Source organism: Lutra lutra, chromosome 6 (genome assembly GCF_902655055.1).
Source record: "Lutra lutra chromosome 6, mLutLut1.2, whole genome shotgun sequence".
Taxonomy (NCBI): Eukaryota; Metazoa; Chordata; class Mammalia; order Carnivora; family Mustelidae; genus Lutra; species Lutra lutra.
In genome coordinates, this window is record NC_062283.1 from 107,432,667 (window position 1) to 107,452,307 (window position 19,641).

At 35.8% G+C, this 19,641-nt stretch overlaps 1 protein-coding gene across 16 annotated transcripts in view; it reads right to left on the reverse strand.

Annotated features, from left to right (window-relative positions):
- The window catches only part of SNAP91 (synaptosome associated protein 91), a 153,490-nt gene that overhangs the window by 47,320 nt on the left and 86,529 nt on the right, over positions 1-19,641 (reverse strand). For 11 of the 16 annotated variants that reach the window (XM_047733217.1, XM_047733213.1, XM_047733215.1 and 8 more), the window contains 3 exons: positions 18,018-18,136; positions 5,038-5,052; positions 4,724-4,891 (listed from right to left, as the gene is read on the reverse strand). In XM_047733217.1, coding sequence (XP_047589173.1) covers positions 4,724-4,891; positions 5,038-5,052; positions 18,018-18,136 — 302 coding nt within the window. The remainder of the gene's footprint in view (positions 1-4,723; positions 4,892-5,037; positions 5,053-18,017; positions 18,137-19,641) is intronic. The other 5 variants (XM_047733228.1, XM_047733227.1, XM_047733220.1 and 2 more) reach the window with 2 other exon arrangements.

The following is a 19,641-nucleotide window of genomic DNA, read 5'->3' on the forward strand; positions in this document are numbered from 1 at the left end:
ACTGATCTTAGTACGAAACAGACTTTCTTTCCTGTTTTCCTGTGCTGAGGCCGGGCATTAAGTGGAACAACATACACTAAACTGGTCACTTGGGTCAAAATGTCCTTTACAAAAACACAGATACCCTTAGAAGACACAATGAAACAATTGGTTATTCATATCTTACAGACTCATTTGAACTGCTTTCTTCCCTCAGCTACACAAGGGAATGTGTTTTCGGACCAAGGGTCTGTCAGAGGAGAGGCCAAATAATAGTGGAGTGTGCTAGGCCACGCTTGCTTCCCCAGATGCAATGCTAAGGATACTGTATTAGAGGGCCTAGAGCAGTACGAAAACCCCAAGAGCCAGGGCAGAACACTAGAGAGTAGAAGAGAAAGCTGGCAGGGCTGAAAGCATTTTGCCACAAGTCAGGTCTGTTTTCTTTCTTTTTATTCTCATAAAAGCTTGAACCAAGGCTAATAATACTAGGACTAGTAAAAACAGTAATAGCGGTCACTAGTGAATACTTACGTGTCAGTCACCATGTAAATACTTTGTGGACATTATTAAATTTAATTCCTATAAATATCTCACAATATTGGTCCTATTATCTCCACTTTGTAGGTCAGAGAACAGAAGCTTGCGGAGGCTGAGAGACGACTAAGATCACAAAACAGGCAAAATGGTGGAAGTCAGGATTTGGTTGTAAACTGATGGAGGTCTGTGTGTTTAACTACTATGCTGCACCGTTACGAGCCATGCCACACTCTGTTTTGTCTTTGTAGGATGGAATAAACACCAGTTATATCAGTGTTGGGGGTCAAATAAATATCCATGGGCTGGCCTCTTCAATTATCACCTTTGTGAAAGTAGGTAAAACCCATATTTGCAACCATGTCCTCACAAGAGGTTTTTTCCTTCCCTGTCATCTCCTTTTAATGCTTCTCCTGTTACTTAAAACTAGACATTATAAACTCATCTAGTCCCATCAGAACTTCTCTTAAAGACAGGAGCCCAGCTGCTCCAGGCCTGTCTGCTAAGTCTTCCAGGCCAGGAGGAAGAGATCCGCATGAGTGAGGCTGCAGCTGACCCCAGCCACTGCCTGACTAGCCAGGAAGGAGACCCTAAATGACAATTGTCCAGCAGAGCTCAGCGGGCTCCAGAACTGTGAGAGGTAATAGAATTTTTTTTTTGAACATAAAACAAAACTTGTTCTACTACCTAGCTTTCTTTCATTATCTATGGCAGCATTATCCCTCTGGTTCTGAAAACTCAATCTTTTTCCAGTTAAGTTCTCTTTCCCTTGGTACCCATTTGCAGTTCATTTTTACATTTTGCTTATTTTCAAAAAAAGTGCTATTTCCTTGGACATGCATGTTCCTGCTGTTCTACAATTATGGACCCAGTCCAGACCTTCCCCAGCAAAATCATCTCCTTGATACCATTATAGACCAGTCTTCTTTCCCTTCTAGCAATCTAGGAAGAATTTTCTCTTTAATATTTTAGCATGTGACGACCTTTCTAAAAATTTCAAGTAGCTGTCGTTTTCCCCAACCTGAATTCTCCCCATCTTCTCCAGTCACATACGCCATCTTTATATCACATACTTGGCATAAAGGTTTCAGTCATTGTCAAAAGCCTGAAAGTCACCATTCTAAGTCTTCCCCAAAGGTCCCAGGTTATAAGAGATTATAAGACTCTATACATGAAATCCACTTTTAAGAGCTATATTTAAGTACTGGTTTTAAGGAAGGTTGATTAGTTTCTCAACAAACTTGTACAAATGAAAGCCAGCTTGAGAGCTAAGCTCTCTGTTTTCCAGCCACTTGGTTTCATGCCCACAGACTACGTCCTCATGAAGGCTTGCTCACAAATTGACACAAGTGATTGAAAGGGTATCCTGGTGAATGTGTAGAGGAATTAGTCTCACTTTAGTATTCTCATGCTTAGAAAAATCCTGTGTTGTCACAAACTAACGTGCTGCTGTTAAAGTTTTCAAGTGAAAAATAGAATATTTTAAATAACTTTGTCTTTTATTTTCATCAGTATTTGTAAATTTTACTGATTTTTTTTTAAAGATTTTATTTATTTATTTGACAGAGAGAAATCACAAGTAGGCAGAGAGGCAAGCAGAGAGAGAGGAGGAAGCAGGCTCCCTGCCAAGCAGAGAGCCCGATACGGGGCTCGATCCCAGGACCCAGAGGCTTTAACCCACTGAGCCACCCAGGTGCCCCAATTTTACTGATTTTTTGAAAAGCACAATACTATCTTGCTGTCCTGTTCTGCATGACCACAGCAAGCAGATTTTTTTCTTAAAAGTTCACTTTAAAAAATAAAGCATTTAGTAAATACAATGTTTCTGAAAAAAAGTTTTTAATGACTTACACTGAAATAACTAAAATGTTATGTGGGGTATCAATCTGAATATTTAAAATTGATGGACATTTCCTATTTTTCAAATCTATAATGAGAAGGCACAGAAAACATCAATGTTTTAATATTTCATATTTATGAAATAAATTTGCTACTTTTCAGAAATGAAAGCTCTTTAACTTATTTCTAAAGCTATTTATTTAATATTGATGTACAAGCTAGACAAAACCTCGAAAGCACGTTTAAAAGTCACGTAAACAAATTATCTGGTGCCCTTATATATTTAAGAGTTCTAACACTTACCCATTTTAGTGATACAGATTAAGAAAAAAAAATGGCCAAACTACATGGCTCATCTCTAAATGATTCCTTAAAAGTCAATAAAGAACATGAAAGAAGTTAGGGAATATTCTCAAAAAGTACCTAACAGTGATACACATAGACTTCTGACCATAAATGATAGAAAATTTATAGCTCTCAGAGGTCAGGAAACAGTTTATGGAACTATCCAGATCAATAAAAATGATTGTGATGAGATTTACAGATGTACTCACTCTACCCACAGCCGAATGCCCAGAAAAGATATTGGTAAAATCCCAAGGAAGGCTCCATTCTTTGGCATTAAGTTAGATGGCTTTCTGAAGTTTTAGTCTTTTAAATCTGTATTTCAGGGCAGAAAAAGCCATGACAATATTTACAAACATACAGATTTTTCTGCTTGAGGAATGCAAAAAAATCAGTAATTAGTGATCAACACAAATGGCATGATGGCACAAACACTATTTCAAAGCAATATATTAGGCTTTATTACTCTAGAGAGCCATGAGGGAAGCAAGCTGGAGTTGATTGATTTCTTAAAGGCAATTAATCTCCTTACAAATGTACTGAAAAACAAAAATCTAAATAGCTAAGGATATAGAAATGTTTAAGCACAAAATAGTTATCCATCCTGTCCATATTTTCCTTAAAGTTTTTCTGTCAACATAAGCCCATGAGAAACCACTCATACCCAATGCCAGTTGTATGGGGGGAAAGGGAGGGCGTGAAGAAGTTGGTTTTATAAAGTTAAGCTAAAAATTTAATTTTTGGTCTCAGAAGTTATAGAGGCATTACTGTAACTTTTGCTAGTGGTTTGCTATTTTTAATAAAATATTCCAAAGCTTTTCCCTACTTCTTAAAAAAAAAAAACCCGCTTTCTCCTATAGTAGGAATGGCAGCATAGCAAGGCAGCAGCAACTTCCTTGTGTGGAACTGGCCACGATGCTGTGTCCAGTTTGGTGCTTCTTATCTCAGATGATGTCGGCCAGCCTCAGAGACTGGGGCGTGGCGGGGAGCACAGTGCTACATGGCAGTGTGTAAGCGTACGTTCCCAGGGGAATGTACAGCTCCACCAGAGCTGCCAAGTCTCTCCTGCTCTCCCCATCACTTGCCTCCTCCAATTTCTTTACCATGTTCTCAAAATGCCCTGGGAAAGATGTTATATGGAAATGAAACACAAAAATGATGATGAGTATAACACCATTTGATGTATGTATTTGACATGAGCACTTCTCCAGGTGTGGACGTCAGCACCACTCAGACGGGGAGATGTAAATATACTGGCTTCAGACAGTTCCTCAGGTCCAGGCATATTATACTGCCAGAGTCTACGATACCTGACTCAAGCTCACAGCTATAAATCAACTCTGTCAGAATTTACATCTGCATGTAAAGTACATTTTCAGGCAATCATTTCAAAGCCTGACCCAAACCTGTTTTCCATCAGCATTCTGAGTGTTGTATCAAAAAATCTCTCAAAGTTCCAAAGCCCAAGATGCTCCAAGTTTTTGCTCGTACAGAACAAGCTTACGGTTACAAAAATGGGCAAATCCCTAAACTCTCTTCAGAGACCTCCAAATCTGAACTACTCTTGGATATTTTTTTGTCTTACATCTTTAAAAAATAATTTAAGCCAGGACTTCCCTTTTCATATTCTCCAAGTATTATTCATTCAGCTGGTGTGAATGTGGTAAAAAAAAAAAAAAATCAAACCTAGATATGATACAGAGGTCTGGTACCACTTTCACATAGATTCTACGGGGCAGGAATGTGTATAGGACAAGGGTTCTAAGAGCAATTTAAATCCTTACTTTTAAAAAAACAGAAAAATAAAATGGGCCTAAACCATTGCAACCTTTGCTCTAAAACCATTAAAATTAAGTCAAGATAAAGTTATAAATTTAGCAAAGATAACTCTCTATGAATAAACAGGTAAAAAGTAGTGAAACATTCTGATAGGCTGTCATATAATGTAGACACTTTTAAGCCCCTTAACTCTAAGGTAATCTTCGCAAACCCGGCAGGAAAAGGACCAGTGATGTGACCGACTAACCTCCAAAGAGATCGACGTCAGCAGTGACAGCAGTGACAGTTGTGGTAGTTGAGGCAGAGGCTGAAGCAGTTGCAATTTCAGAAGTTGTAGTAGGAGGGGTAGGTTCTGGTGCAAACGGATCTGAAATTTGTGCTTCAGAGGGAACAGAGGAAAGTGCAGCCAGAGAATCTATGTTGCACCACCAACAGAGAACAGACAGGAGAGAAGAAGAGGAAAGGACACAAGATATACCAGACTCCAAATAACCAAAAAAGGACAGTTATTTAGAGAAGGAAGTCTCTCAAAACAGAAGTTTAAAATAAAGCTTTACTCACCCTCTCCTAAAAGGTCTATCGATGTCCAGTATGTGTCAGCATATGAAGAAATGAGAGAGAAAGCTGAAACATGCAACCACACCAATGTCCAAAGCAGGGTGAGGTACTAACTGAAGACATTTCAGTTGTATGCACCTTTCTGGACCATTTGTAATTTTAAAATAGCGTACTACCTATTATTATCATGGAATGTTTGAGTGAGAAGGGACCTTAGGGATCCCCTAGACCAAGCTTCCAGTTTTATAGATGGGAAAACTGGGAGCAAGCAAGGTCAAGAGACTTACCTGAAGTCCACTCTAAACAACTTTGACAAACTCAATTTCTTACCAGATTTACCATTTCATCTGCTTTGATGGATTTTACTAAACGATAAATATCAATTCTTAAGAAACTGTAGTTAATTAAATGGTATTAATCATCTATTTGATGTGTCACTTCAGTCCAGAAAACCACAGAATAAATACAGGCTTTATGATAACTGTAGTTCAATTGTAGAACGTACCAAACATAGTCAAAGAACTGAGTCCAAGTTTAGGGGCTAGGGAAAAACAACCCTCACCTACATGATTTTTGTCTTCATAAATTTCACATTATTGGATGTTTTTCAATGTGATATATAATCTCCCCATTTATAAACATTACGTGACAACATATGAGAATAATTTTTAAGATGAATGGGACAGATTGTGTAGCATCAAAACTTTTCAGGCCATCTGAGGTCTGCGTTCCTTTCGGAGGTGCATACTTCCTTAGGGTTCAACAGTGGGATTACAGTTCGCATCCTAAATAAAAAGCCGAGGAAGAGTAATTCTTAACTATACTATGACTTTAGGTTAAACATTTAGAGAGTCCAATAGCATTCTTGCATTCCCAGTCATGTGATAAACCCCAGGGCTCATATTTGAAATCATGAATGTTATTGGAAATTTATTTTAATCATAAAGGAATTTTATCAGAACTCATTAGGGAGTTATTTTTTTAAGAGCCTTAAAAACAATGTGAGAAATCAGTAAACTAAAAGTTCTAGAAGACATTTAAAGAATTGGGAAACATAAATTTGACACTAAAAATGATCACATACATTTAACCATGCAATTTGCAAACCCAATAAATATTAAAGTATTCTATAGGCACATTAAGGTAATCAAAGCCCATCCTAACCAAATCTTATATATTTCATAACAACATTAAAAAATTATAGCACACAGGGTACTTCACATTAGAAACAGTTTTTAAATTTTAGAATGTATGTGTAATTAACACCAGCCAAAAGGCAACTATATTGATTTGGGGCTGTTAGCTGATCAGGTCCCAAATCCTGAGAAACAGAAGGTACTTCCAATAATTCCTCAAACCAACAGTATCAGGCCCAATACAACTGTTACTCTATACTCATACATCCTAAATTATTAATTAGAAACCAAAATGGGTAATCAGAAGCCAGACAGACTTGGTTCTCTATTCTCCTGGCATTGGTAGGACTCTCTCTAGTCTTGTTTTATCAATGGCTAGTTCAAGATGCAATGTGACTTAGCAGAAGACCTAAGAGCCATGTGATTTAACAGTTTCCAGACTTGTTATTGTCTGGGACAGGGAGTGGGAAATTTATTTTGTATATTTGGTAAGTGATAAAGGAGAAGACTATTTACGACTATTAGAAGGAGAGAGAAATAGAAATATTTTTAAAAAGTATAAAGGATTAAAATACTTGTTCCATGTTTTTGACTAGTGTTTTATTCAGATGGAGGGTTATAAGACTTGCTGCAGTATGACGAAAGATGGAAATGAAAATTTCCCAGGGAAATGTACGACAATTAAAAATACTGGTGCATAACCGATGTTGAAAGCCTTCGCTACAGGTGTTAGTCTCTAAAAATCCCAATTTTCTGGAAGAAATATAATTTGTTATTTCTTGCTTTATGCAAAATTTCCCCTGCTATTAAAGAAAGGCATACATTAGGATGATGAGAACAGTTATTATTCTCAAAGCTACCACATTTTTTAAAATTTATTTTTTTAAATTAACGTATAATGTTATTATTTGCCCCAGGGGTTCAGGTCTGTGAATCGTCAGGCTTACACACTTCACAAAAGCTACCACTTTTTAATAAAATATTAAACTATACAAAACACTCCTCCCCAAAACCCATAGCAGCAGAATTCAATTCACTGGCAAGTAGTACATAATCAGAGTTATTTTTTTGCATTATGGAAATTACCTGAAAATATTCACTGTAATTGAGGAAATAAAACCACAACTAGATAAATACAGAAATCTGTATTTTGCAGTGATATGAAGCAAAACTTCCTTGATTATTATAAAGATTGAATGTGCTAATATATTTAAGTGCTCACCCATACCTGGAGCATATCAATGCTTGCTAATAACAATAGCAGTAGCTAACATTTAAGTCATTACAACTTTCATTACAGAACTCCCAACTTTCAAGCTTCTATAAATTTGTGTGTATGTGTGTGTACACATGCATGTTTCAAAACACCTGCAGATATGCCCCCAGATTTAATTAACAAGCAAATGGTAATACAGGTCACTAAAATTGCTTGTACTGTGGGTAATATTCCCCATGGAAACTATTAGAGTCATATGATTGCATGATAATGGTGAGCCTTCAAATGGATGTTGGTAATTATTTTCTATTAGGTCTCTTAATTCTAATAAAAACCATAACTAGGTCAACTAATTATAAAAAGACTCTAACAGAAATTCTGTATTTCTCAGAAAAAAGAAATTTCACCTTAAGCATTTTAAAGAAGAAATCATCTGTTTCCCACTCTAAGATACACAGAAATACAACACACATACTCACTTGTTTGTGCTGAATTTATTATGAAGAGAAAAACACACTCATTATGGGGCCAAAGGCAGGGATTTAAAAAATGCTGTCTTCTTTCAGTCAAACGTGTTCATTATCAGCCCACAGAATGCAAATCTTATACGCATTACTTAACTTAGGTTTACTAAAATACGAATTTGCTAAAACGTGGTTGTTTTATGCCAATAGGAAAAATACTATCATTTACAAGATGCACCTGAAAATGGGAGTATTTATCAGTACCCATAACCCCCAAGACAAATTAATAAACACTTGAAATGCCCTTGGTGGTTGGAAAACGAATCCTCTTACTAGCATTATGGTCAGATAAGAATATTCAAATAAGTCTATAGTCTTAAGGTTTATAGTTTATTGTTTGGTTATACAAAATTAAAATGCGCTTCAGTAACAGAAGTTTGATTTTATCAAAGAAGATTGAGAAAGTGATTTTATTTATTTTTTGCTTAGAAATAATGAGCCAACCATATTTGTTACAACTTAGCATCATGTTCAACCACTTACTGGGTATCTATAGGAAAAATGCAGACCAAAGGTAACGAATGTTTCTTGATTTCATATTATACAAGTTTACTTCAATTTCTTAAGGCTTATAATTTTTACTATTCTGCTTGGAATTAAAGAATTTATTACTGTTTTTCTCTGTGGCTGAACTTCTACTACTATGAAATACTGCAGTTATAGATATTTTCTTGAGACAGTAGACTAATGATGTCTAATTATCAAAGGGTGACCATCAGGCCCTAAGCCAAGGTTCTGCTAGCCTATCAGGTATTTTGTACAGTATAAAAAAGTGTTCCCTCTGCACCAGCAGATTAGGAAAAGAAAAGCACCTTTTTCTCAAGGAAGAAAAAGGCTCACAGTTTGACTTGCAGAAAGCAGGCTGGATTTTAGTCCCTCTCATCCTGCTTTTGATCAAGACATAAACTGCATGTCCCTATTGAACAGAGCTGACTAAAAACACAGTATTCTGCTTTCGTCTATATCCACTGCTATGTTAATGCTTCAATCACCAATAGTTACTTATTTCTAACAAGACTGAAATATACTCTGATAAAACTGGTTATTAGAACTTATTCCTTACAGTACAGTATCTTAGCAAAAAGTGCCTGAAGATAGAAATGAATAACAATGTTTCCCTGCAATTTTAGAACATTTCACCTAGCTTTATCTTTTCACTTGGCATTCATCTAGTGCAAAATTAAAAAAAAAAACAAAGAAAAGAAAAGAAGAATAATTACTCTTCAATTTCAGGCCAGAGAATAAGGTGAAAAGAGACGGTTTACAGTTTCACTGTTTATTAAAGTTCTAAGTAAATCATTAAATGTTTGATAAGTTCTAAAAATTACAGTATGTATACTGATTTTTAAATAGTTCACAGAATTAAAGACAATACATTCATGTAAAACTGGAAAAATTTTGTATAACCCCACAAATTATAAATTAACACTAAATTTTAAATTATAAAAGTTCTCTGAAAGTCACTAATATGAATTTATGACCAAAAATGTGTGGTTTAAAGATATGGATTCGAAGCATTTTAAATGAACTAGAAAGCACAATTGTTATAGAACACTGTGGTAATGAAAATACATTCTTAGTAAATTGAAATAATCAAATATTTCTGAAAGATGAAGCTCAGAATGAAAGTCTGAGAGCCAGAACACTGCACTTATAAAATCTGAGCAGCAATATTTTCCTTTTAACAACTGAAATTTAATAAAGTTAAGTAAAGTTGAAAGAGCAATTTTATTTTAAAAAATTGATAGCTATAAGCTTAGGAGTTGAACATTTTAACATAAGAGATTTAAATATTTAAAGTGGAAAACACCAATATTTAAAATGCTCATATTTATAATTAGCATTGTAGGACTGGTATGTATCCTACAGATAGATATATTGTAAGACTGGTTATCTGTCATTTATTTTGTTGCCAAATAACTTGCAAATAAAATCAAGAGATTATAGCATGTATTCTGATGTCATCCTGACACATTGTTTAGCAAGCTCACCTAAGGATTATTTAATTATCTATGGGAATGTAACTTTATTTGACTTTGCAATTTAAACGTTAATTAAGTATTCTGATTCTAAAATGATATATTAAAAGTTACAGAACTTGTCTACTAGTGATTGAAGTAATATTCTGTCTGGGAGAAGATAACTTCAAGATTTCATCTTTTTTGCCCCATTGGACATTAACTAATTTTATACTTAATGTACTTAAAGTTATTCTTACATTCCTTTTCAAACATGGGTAAATACCAAGTTCCTCAAAATGTTCTCTGAACTGGACACCTGGGTGGCTCAGTCGGTTAAGCATCTGCCTTCGGCTCAGGTCATGATCCCAGGGTTCTGGGATCGAGCCCTGCATTGGGCTCCCTGCTCAGTGGGGAGTCAGCTTCTCCCTCTCACTCCGCCACTCTCCCCAGCTTGTGCCCGCTGGCTCTCTAATAAATAAATAAAATGTTAAAAAAATGTTCTCTGAACCATCATTTTCATCTTACTGATTTCCTCATCAGTGAGTTAATGTCTTTCACCTGTGCTGTTTTTCCCCCACACCATAGTTTTACTGATGTATATATTCGAGGTGTACAATGTGATGATTTGACATACATATACTTTGTGAAATGATTAGTACAATCAACCTAACACATCCATCATCTTGCACGGTTACTAGTTACTACCTTTATTTTTGTGGTGAGAATACTTAAACTTTACTTTCAGCAAATTTCGAGTATACAATAGTATTACCAACTATAGTCATCAGCTGTACATTAGATCACCAGAACTTATTCATCTCACAACTGACCATTCCTACCCTTTGATAAATGTCTCTCCATCCTGTGCCTTACTCTCCATCCTCTGCCAACCACCATTCTACTCTGAGAATTTGGCTTTTTCGGATTCCACACACAAGTGAGATCTACATATTTGTCTTTCTGTGTCTGGCTTATTCCCTTAGCATAATGTCTTCCACATTCACATCCATGCTTTTGCAAATGGGAAGATTTCCTTATTTTTAGGGCTGAATAATATTTCATTGAATTGATATATAACACATTTTCCTTCTCTATTTGTCCAACAACAGACATTTAGGTTATTTCCATATCTTGGCTATTGTGTATAAAGCTTCAGTGAATATGGGAGGGTAGCTATCTCTTTGATACGTGTGTTCGTGTGTGTGTGTATGTGTGTGTATCCATTAGAAGTAAAATTAGTAAATCATGTGGTAGTTCTATTTTTAATTTTCTGAGGACTATCTATACTGTTTTCCATAATAGCTGTACCAATATACACTCCCACCAACAGTGTAGAGAGTTCCCTTTCCTCCATACCCTCATCAGTACTTGTTATCTCTTATCTTTTTGGTATAGTCATTCCAGCAGGTATGGGGAGATATGATATGGGTTTGATTTGCATTTCCCTGATTAGTGATACTTAACACCTTTCTATGTATTTATTGGCCATCTGTATGTTTTCTTTGGAAAAATGTCTATTCAGGTCCTCTGCCCATTTTTAAATCAAGTTGTTTGGTTTTCTGCTATTGAGTTGAGTCCTTACATATTTTGAATATTAACTCCATATTAGGTACTTGGTTTGCAAACATTTTCTCCCACTCTGTACACTACATTTTCATTTTATTGTTTCTTTTGCTGTACAGAAGTTTTTTAGTTTGACATAGTCCTACTGCTTATTTTTACTTTTGTTGCCTATGCTTTAGTGTCATATGCAAAAAACTCATTGCTAAGACCAGCATCTAAAAAGATTTTTCTGTTTTCTTATGGCTTCAGGTATTATACTGGAGTCTTTAATCCATTTAAAGTTCATTTTTGTGTATGGTATAAGTTTCCAATATTATTCTTGTGCATGTGGATATCCAGTTTTTCCAACACCATTTATTAAAGATACTATCCTTTCCCTGTTGTGTATTGTTGGTGTTCTTGTCAAAAGTTAGTTGACTGTGTATATGTGGATTTATTTTTGTGCTCTCTGTTTTGTTCTGTTGGTCAAGGTGTCTGTTTTCATTTCAGTATCATACTATTATGATTACTATAGCTTTGTACTATACTTTGAAATCAGGCAATTTGAAGTCCTCAGTTTTGTTCTTCTTAAGATTGCTTTGACTGCTTGGGGTCTTTTGTGGTTTGTACAAATGACAGGCTTATTTTTCTATTTAAGGGAAAATGTCATTACAGGTTTTCTAGGTATTTCACTGAATGTATAGATTACTTTAAGTAATATGGACATTTTGACAGTATTAACTTTTCCAATCCATGAATACAGGAATACAGAAACACCACTTTTGTGTTTTCAATTTCTCTCATCAATGTTTAATAGTTCAGTGTACAGATCTTTCATGTCCTTGATAAATTAACTCCTATATCCTTTTGATGCCACTGTAAATGAAATTGTTTTCCTCACTTTTTCAGATAATTTGTTGCTAATGTATAGAAATGCAATTTATTTTTGTATGTTGAGTGTGTATCTTGCAACTTTACTGAATTTATTTATTCTAACAGCTTTTTGGTAGAGTCTTCAGGGTTTTATACATACAAGAGTATGTCATCTGCAGAGACAATTTTGCTTCTTCCTTTCCTGTTTGGATGCTTTAATTTCTTTTTCTTGTCTAATTTCTCTTGCTAAGACTTCCAGTACTATGTTGAATAGAAGTGGAGAGGGACATCCTTGTCCCTAATCTTAAGAGAAAAAGGTTTCAGCTTTTCACCATTGAGTCTGTTGTTAGCTGTGAGCTGATCATATATGGCCTTTATAACATTGAGGTACATTCCCTCTACTTATAATTGTCAAGAATTTTTATCAAAAAGGGATGTTAAAATCTGTTGGTGCTTTTTCCGCATCTATTGAGGTCATAAGATTATTGAGATCATATGATTTTTTTTTTTTAAAGGAGACTCCATGCCCAGTGTGGAGCCCAACAAGGGGCTTGAACTCACAACCCTGAGATCAAGACCTAAGCTAAGGTCAAGAGTTGGAGGCTTAATCAACAGAGGCACCCAGGCACACTGAGATCATACAATTTTTATCCTTCATTCTGTAATACCATATATCATATTTACTGATTTGTATATATTGAATCATCCTTATATCCAGGGATAAATCCAACTTGATTATGGCGTATGATCCTTATAATATATTATGGAATTTGGTTTGCTAATATTTTGTAAAGCATTTTTGCATTTTTGCTCATCAAGGTTATTGGCCTGTAATTTCCTTTTCTAACTTTGGTCTGAGGGTATTACAGGCCTCAAAAATGAGTTTGGAAGTGTTTCCTCCTTTTCAATGTTTTGGAAGAATTAGAGAAGGACTGGCATTAATTCTTGTTTAAATGTTGGGTAGAATTCATTTGTGAAGCTATCTGGTCAGATTTTTCTTTGTTGGGAGTTTTTGATTCATGTTTCAATTTCCTTACTCATTACGGGTCTGTTCAGATTTTCTATTTCTTCATGGTTCTATCTCAGTCAGTCCTATGTATCTAGGTATTTAGTCATTTTTCTGGATTATTGATATGATGGCATATAATCATTCATAGTAGTCTCTTAAGGCCTTTTGAACTTTTATATATCATGTGTAATATTTCCTCTTTCATTTATAATTTTGAGTTTTTGCTCCTTTTTTCTTGTTTAGTCTAGCTAAAGGTTTGTCATTTTGTTTTTTAAAAAAAGCCAATTCTTAGTTTCACTGATCTTTTCTATTGTCTATCTAGTTTCTACTTCATTTATTTCTGGTCTAATCTTTATTATTTCTTTCCTTCTGTTAATGTTGGGATTAGTTTGTTCTTTTTCTAGTTCCTTGAGGTATAAAGCTAGCTTGCGTATTTGAGATCTTTCTTCTTAATGTAGGCATTTACCACTATAAACTTTCCTCTTAGAGCTGCTTTGCAGCATCTTATAGGTTTTGGTATGTTATTTTTTCATTTTCATCTGTTTCTTTTTTTTATGATTTTATCTCTTTATTGTGGGGGAGAGAGAGAGAGAGAGAGCAAGCGAGTGCACAAGCAGGGGGAACGGCAGGCAGAGGGAGATAGAGAAGCAGTCTTCCCCACAGAACAGGGAGGCTGATGCAGGGCTCGAGTCCAGGACCCCAAAGGCAGATGCTTAACCGACTGAGCCACTCAGATGATGCCATTTTCATTTGTTTCAAGATACTTTCTTATTTCATTTCAATTTTTTCTTTGACCCATTAGTTGGTCAGGAATATGTTGTTTAATCTCCACATATTTGTGAATGTTCCAATTTTCCCTTTGTTACTAATTTCTAGTTTCATACCACTGAGATTGGAAATGATACTTCATAGGACTTCAATCTTCTTTAACTTGCTAAGATTTGTTTAGTGCCCTAACTTACAATCTATCCTGGAGAGTGTACTGTATGTGCTTGAGAAAAATGTTTACTCTTCTGTGTTGAGTGGAATGTTCTGTATATGTCAGTTGAACCCTTTTGGAATAAAGTTATCAAGTCCTCTGTTTCCTTATTGATTTTCTGCCTGGATTATCTATCCATTGTTGAAAGTGGCATAAAAAGATCCTCTACTGTTATTGTGTGGCTATTTCTCCCCTTAGTTCTCTTAATATTTATTTTATATATTTAGGTGTTCCAATGTTTTGTGTGTGTGTGTGTGTGTGTGTGTGTGTGTATTTATAATTGTTATATCATCTTGATGGGTTGATCTTTTTATCATTATATAATATAGTGATCTTCTCTGTGTCTTGGATAGTTTTTTGACCAAAAATCTATTTTGTCTGATAAAAGTATAGCCAATATTGCTCTCTTTTGATTATCATTTGCATGGAATATCTTTTTTCTATCCCTTCACTTTACCTATGTGTGTCCTGAAAGTTAAAATGAGTGTCAGAGGCAGCATATTATTGGATCTTGTGTTTCTGTTTAAAATATTCGTTGAACCACTCTGTGTCTTTTTATGTGGGGAACTTAATGTATTTACATTTAAAGTAATTACTATGAGTAAGGACTTATTATTGCCATTTTGTTTACTGTTTTCTGACCATTCTGTACTTCCTCTCTTCCTTTCTTCCTCTCTCAGTCTTCTTTTGTGACTTGTTGATCTTCCTTAGTGGTATGCTTTGATTCCTTTCTCTTTATCTTTTGAGTATCTAGTAGAGGTGTTTTTTTTGTGTGTGTTTATCATGAGTCTTGTAGGAAATAGCTTATAGTTTTAACAGTACATTTTAAGCTAAGAACTTTAACCATATACCAAAAGTTCACACTCTTAGTCTTCTTCCCCACCCCTGACATTTTATGTACTGATATCACAACTTTTACACATTGTGTTTATATTAACAAATTATGGTAGCTTTAGTTATTTTGAATTCTTTTAACTTTTATACTAGAGTTAAAAGTGATTTGCCTACTACCACCACAGTATTAGAGTATTCTGAATTTGACCTTATACTTACCTTTACCAGTGAGCTTTATTCTTCCATATGTTTTCATGTTGGTACTTAATAGGCTTTTGTTTTAATTTGAAGAACTCCTTTAACATTTCTTATGAGGCATGGCTAGTGGTGATGAACTTCCTTAGCTTTTATTTGTGGAGGGAAGTCTTCATTTTTTCATTTCTGAAGGACAACTTTGGTGGGTACAGTACTCTTGGTTGAAGTTTTTATTTTTCCTTTCCATGCTTTGAGTGTATCATCCTACTTAGTCATGGCAGGCAAGGTTTCTGCTGAGAAATGTGCTGATAGCCTTATCAGGGTTCTTTTCTATATGACAAATGGCTTTACTCTTGCTGTTCTCAAGATTTTCTTTTTGTCTTTGACTTTTGTCAATTTGGTTATACTGTGCCTTCTTTGGATTATCTTGCTTGGGGACTTTTGAATATCACAAATATGAATGTCCATATCCATGTCTATCCATTTCGGAAATGTTCAGTCATTATTTCTTTAAATAAGCTTTCTGTTCCTCTTTTTCTGTCTTCTCCTTCTGGGATTCCCTTGATGCATATATTCATTCATTTGATAGCAACCACAGGTCCCATGTGCTTTCTTCATTCTTTTCCCATTTTGTTCCCCTAATTAGCATCTTCTAATGATCTATCGTTGAGTTTGCTGATACTTTATTCTGTCTGATTAAGTTTGCTGTTGAAGCTCTCTATTGAGTTTTTCAGTTGAGTCATTATATTCTGCAGCTCTAGATTTCTGTTTAGTTCTTTCTAATGGCCTCTATCTTTCTATTAAACTTCTCATTTTGTTCATGTACTGTTTTCTTGACTATGTTTTGTTGTCTATTTCTGTTCTCTTGCATCTCACTGAGCTTCATTAAGATGACTATGCTGAATTCTTTGTCAGGGAATTTATAGATCTCCATATCTTTGGTGTCAGTTATTAGAGTATTATGAGCTTCCTTTGGTGGTGTCATGTTTGTTTCCATGATTTTTTGTAATCCATGTAGTCTTGTGTTGGTGTCTGTGCCTTTGAAGAAGTAAGCAGCTCTTCCAGTCTTTAAAGACTCATTTTGGCAGGTAAAGACCTTCACCTGCTCTGCACTAATGACACTGCCCAGAGTATTATAACAGAATCACAACTGAGTGGGGTTGTAGCTGGGTCATGTGGCTACCTGCTGGAAATGCTGTGATGCCCACGGTTGGCGGGCCTCTTGCCAGGAGCTTGGATGGGTTTGGGTATGCCTCATTCCTGGGAGGACCTTCAGGACCTTGGTGAGAAGGGCTAGAACTGAGATAAGAGTCCATTTCAGGGTCTGCCTCTGAGGCCACAGATGGTGGGCTGGTTAGCAAGTGCATGGATAGGTGTGGCTCTCACTGGGTCGCTGGGTAGGCAGGTCTCGTCCTGGACCATAGCTGAATGGAGCTGAGACCAAGTCAGAGGGCTACTTTAAAGTCCATAGTTAGGACCAAGGTCAGTGGGATTGCCTCTGGAGGCAGGGACAGGGGAGTCTGTTGCTGGATTCCTGGGCAGGCAGGACTGACTGTTCCCAGACCATGACTGAGAAAGGCTGGAGCTGGGTCATAGGCCATTTCAGAATTCACAGCTAAGACCAAGGTCAGCAGACCTGTTACCTAAGGCAAGGGCAAACATGGCTCTTTCTGGGTCCCTTGGAAAATGTTGCTGATGGCAGGACCAAGGCCAAACAGGACTATAAATGCATCCATAGGGGCATGGTGGTATTTCTAGATCTGTAGCTAGGGCCAAGGTTGGTGAGTCTCCCATCTGGATGTAGGCCTGCCTTCTCAAAACAACCTTCCTTGATCTTAGGTTCCATTGGGGTTTTACAACCTCCTACCTGGTTCCCAAAGCTCCCCAAAAGGCACTTTGTCCATGAATCGCTGCCAAAATTATTTTTGCTATGGGGAGCTATGATGGGGTACCTCCTATTCTACCACCTTGCTTATATTGTTCCCTCTGTGTTGTTTCTATAGTTGTATTAGTCATTTTTAAAGTTAAAAAAATTTTATTTTGATATTTTGGTACAATAGGGCAAAGTATTTAAAACCAACTCAGTGTAGCATTGAAAACAATTAACTTATTTTTATATTATTATTTAACTTTCTTTTTAATCAAATGCTTATAAAATTTTAATTTTTTCAAGATCCATGAATAAAAATGGTGATCAAGCACTTAGAAAAGTGATTCTTTTCAGTTAGTTGAGTATGGATCTTTTCCAGCACAAACAAGACTATATACCAGATTTCAACTGCTTGAAGTCAAATACAATATGAATTAAAACCAATTTAGGTGTAAAGGAATCCAGGAAGGAGGCTACACCTGAACAAATCAAATTAGAGGTGCTGCCTTTGAGTAATCTCGGAAGTTCACAGGAACACCTAATCCTCTAATCCTCTAATGCCTGACTCTCTCTAGAGACCAATTGTTAAAAATAATCAGAATTTTAGAATAACAAAGAAAAATACTGCCCTCATTTCAACTCTTAAAATAAAAACTATATGACTACTACAGAGAGAGTGTCTGTCTCTCTCTCAGTATATACTTAAACCAATAGGTGCCATTCTTAGCATTTTCTCTCCAAGTTTCCAGCAACATTTTGGATAACCAGAAGGTAAGTATAACAACAACAGCCTGAATAAAAACAACTGAATAGAAAAATAGCATGGCTGTCACGTTTCACTCACCTCCCCATGCGGTGGCTCCTCCAGAAGGTGGGGGTGGCGCTGGTGCTGCAGCTGCTGCTGCCCCTCCAGAAGAAAAGTCTGGCTGGAGGTCCAGGAGATCACTAGATGGTTTAGAAGTGCTGAAAGGACAATACAATTTCAAAATCAGATTTTAGAATTTTATAATGTAGAGGTGTTTTTAAATGAAGACTGATGCCGAAAGCATTAAAGATTTTGGATACTTTAAATCCAGTAAGAGAATAATATTTTGGAAAGTATAGCATATGTTCTTCTACCCCAAGGGTTGGCAAACTACTGTGTAAAGGGCCAGAAGCTAAATATTTTGGGTTTGTGGGCTAGATCATCTATCACTATTTGACTCTGCCAGTATAGCATGAAATATGAACAAATGAACGTGACTTTGTTCCAATAAAACTTTATTTATAAAAACAGACAGTGGGCTAGTTTCACCCATAGGCCATAGTTTGCCAACTTCTGTTCTCTACACAATAACATAGGTAAACCATTCTTCAAGCACTGGGCCACTCAACAAATAAGCCAGAAATTAAGGGGGAAAACCAAAATTCCTCAAATTAAGGGTTTTTTAAAAAAATAAAATATGTTAATTATTTTAATAAATATGTTAATGTCCACTGAGCAGCAGCTGAAGTGCTGGTTAGGAGGACTGTGATAAAAGGAAGCATATTCCAAATATTAAAGGTATTAGAGTAAGAGATTTAGGGGTAATCTTTCCCTTTTCTCTATTTTCTAAAAATTTTGTATGGAAAAAAATTCTTGCCTTAAGATTTTATTTATAAAGCAAAGAATACTAAAATGAATAATCACTAATAAACCTTTTTTTTTCTAAGTTAAACTATAATATATCAAGTTTGCCTAAAAGAGGACTCACCTAAAATACTTCTGTATTTTTTATTCTCATTCAGATAGGGCTGTGTTTTTCAAAGCTCCTCCATCTACAGAAGTTCCAAGGAGGAGCCTAGAGCTCTGCTATTCAAAGTGTGGTCTTCAAACTAGTAACATCCTGAGACACTGTTAGAAGTACAGAATTTTGGGTTTATTCCTATCTTCTATATAAGAATCTTTATTTTAATATGGCCCCAGGCGTTTCATTCAGGTTTGAAACACTGACCTGCAGGTTACCAGACCATGTACCAAGCCACCGGGATGCCAGATTCCCCACTTTTCTTCATAAATAGCAATTTCAGCTTTTCCTTTCTAAAGGTAAATTAGATCTTAAAAAATCCATTTTTTTTTTAAATTTCAAACCACCTGCAACAGCTCAGTTTTGATTTCCTTTTCATAAACACAACGGTCTAAGAGCCAGGATAGGGAAACATGATTAAGACCTGAATCAAAGCTTTAGAAGAAACAATTTATCTTAGTATAGAGGCAAAAAGGACTTGGTTTATCAAATTTGTGATTACAAAAAGCAGAATTAAGCAAGTAAGGGTAACACACATAGTTAATATGGGTACGACATGGATTTATTGCTCAGTTCAAAATTCAGGTCTCCAAATACAGGGCATTCATAATCAGTCACAGATACATCCTCTCAAGACAAAAGGACCAAACAAAAGGTGACCTAAAATTATTATCTGAGGAAACCACTTTGAGTTGGGGTTTC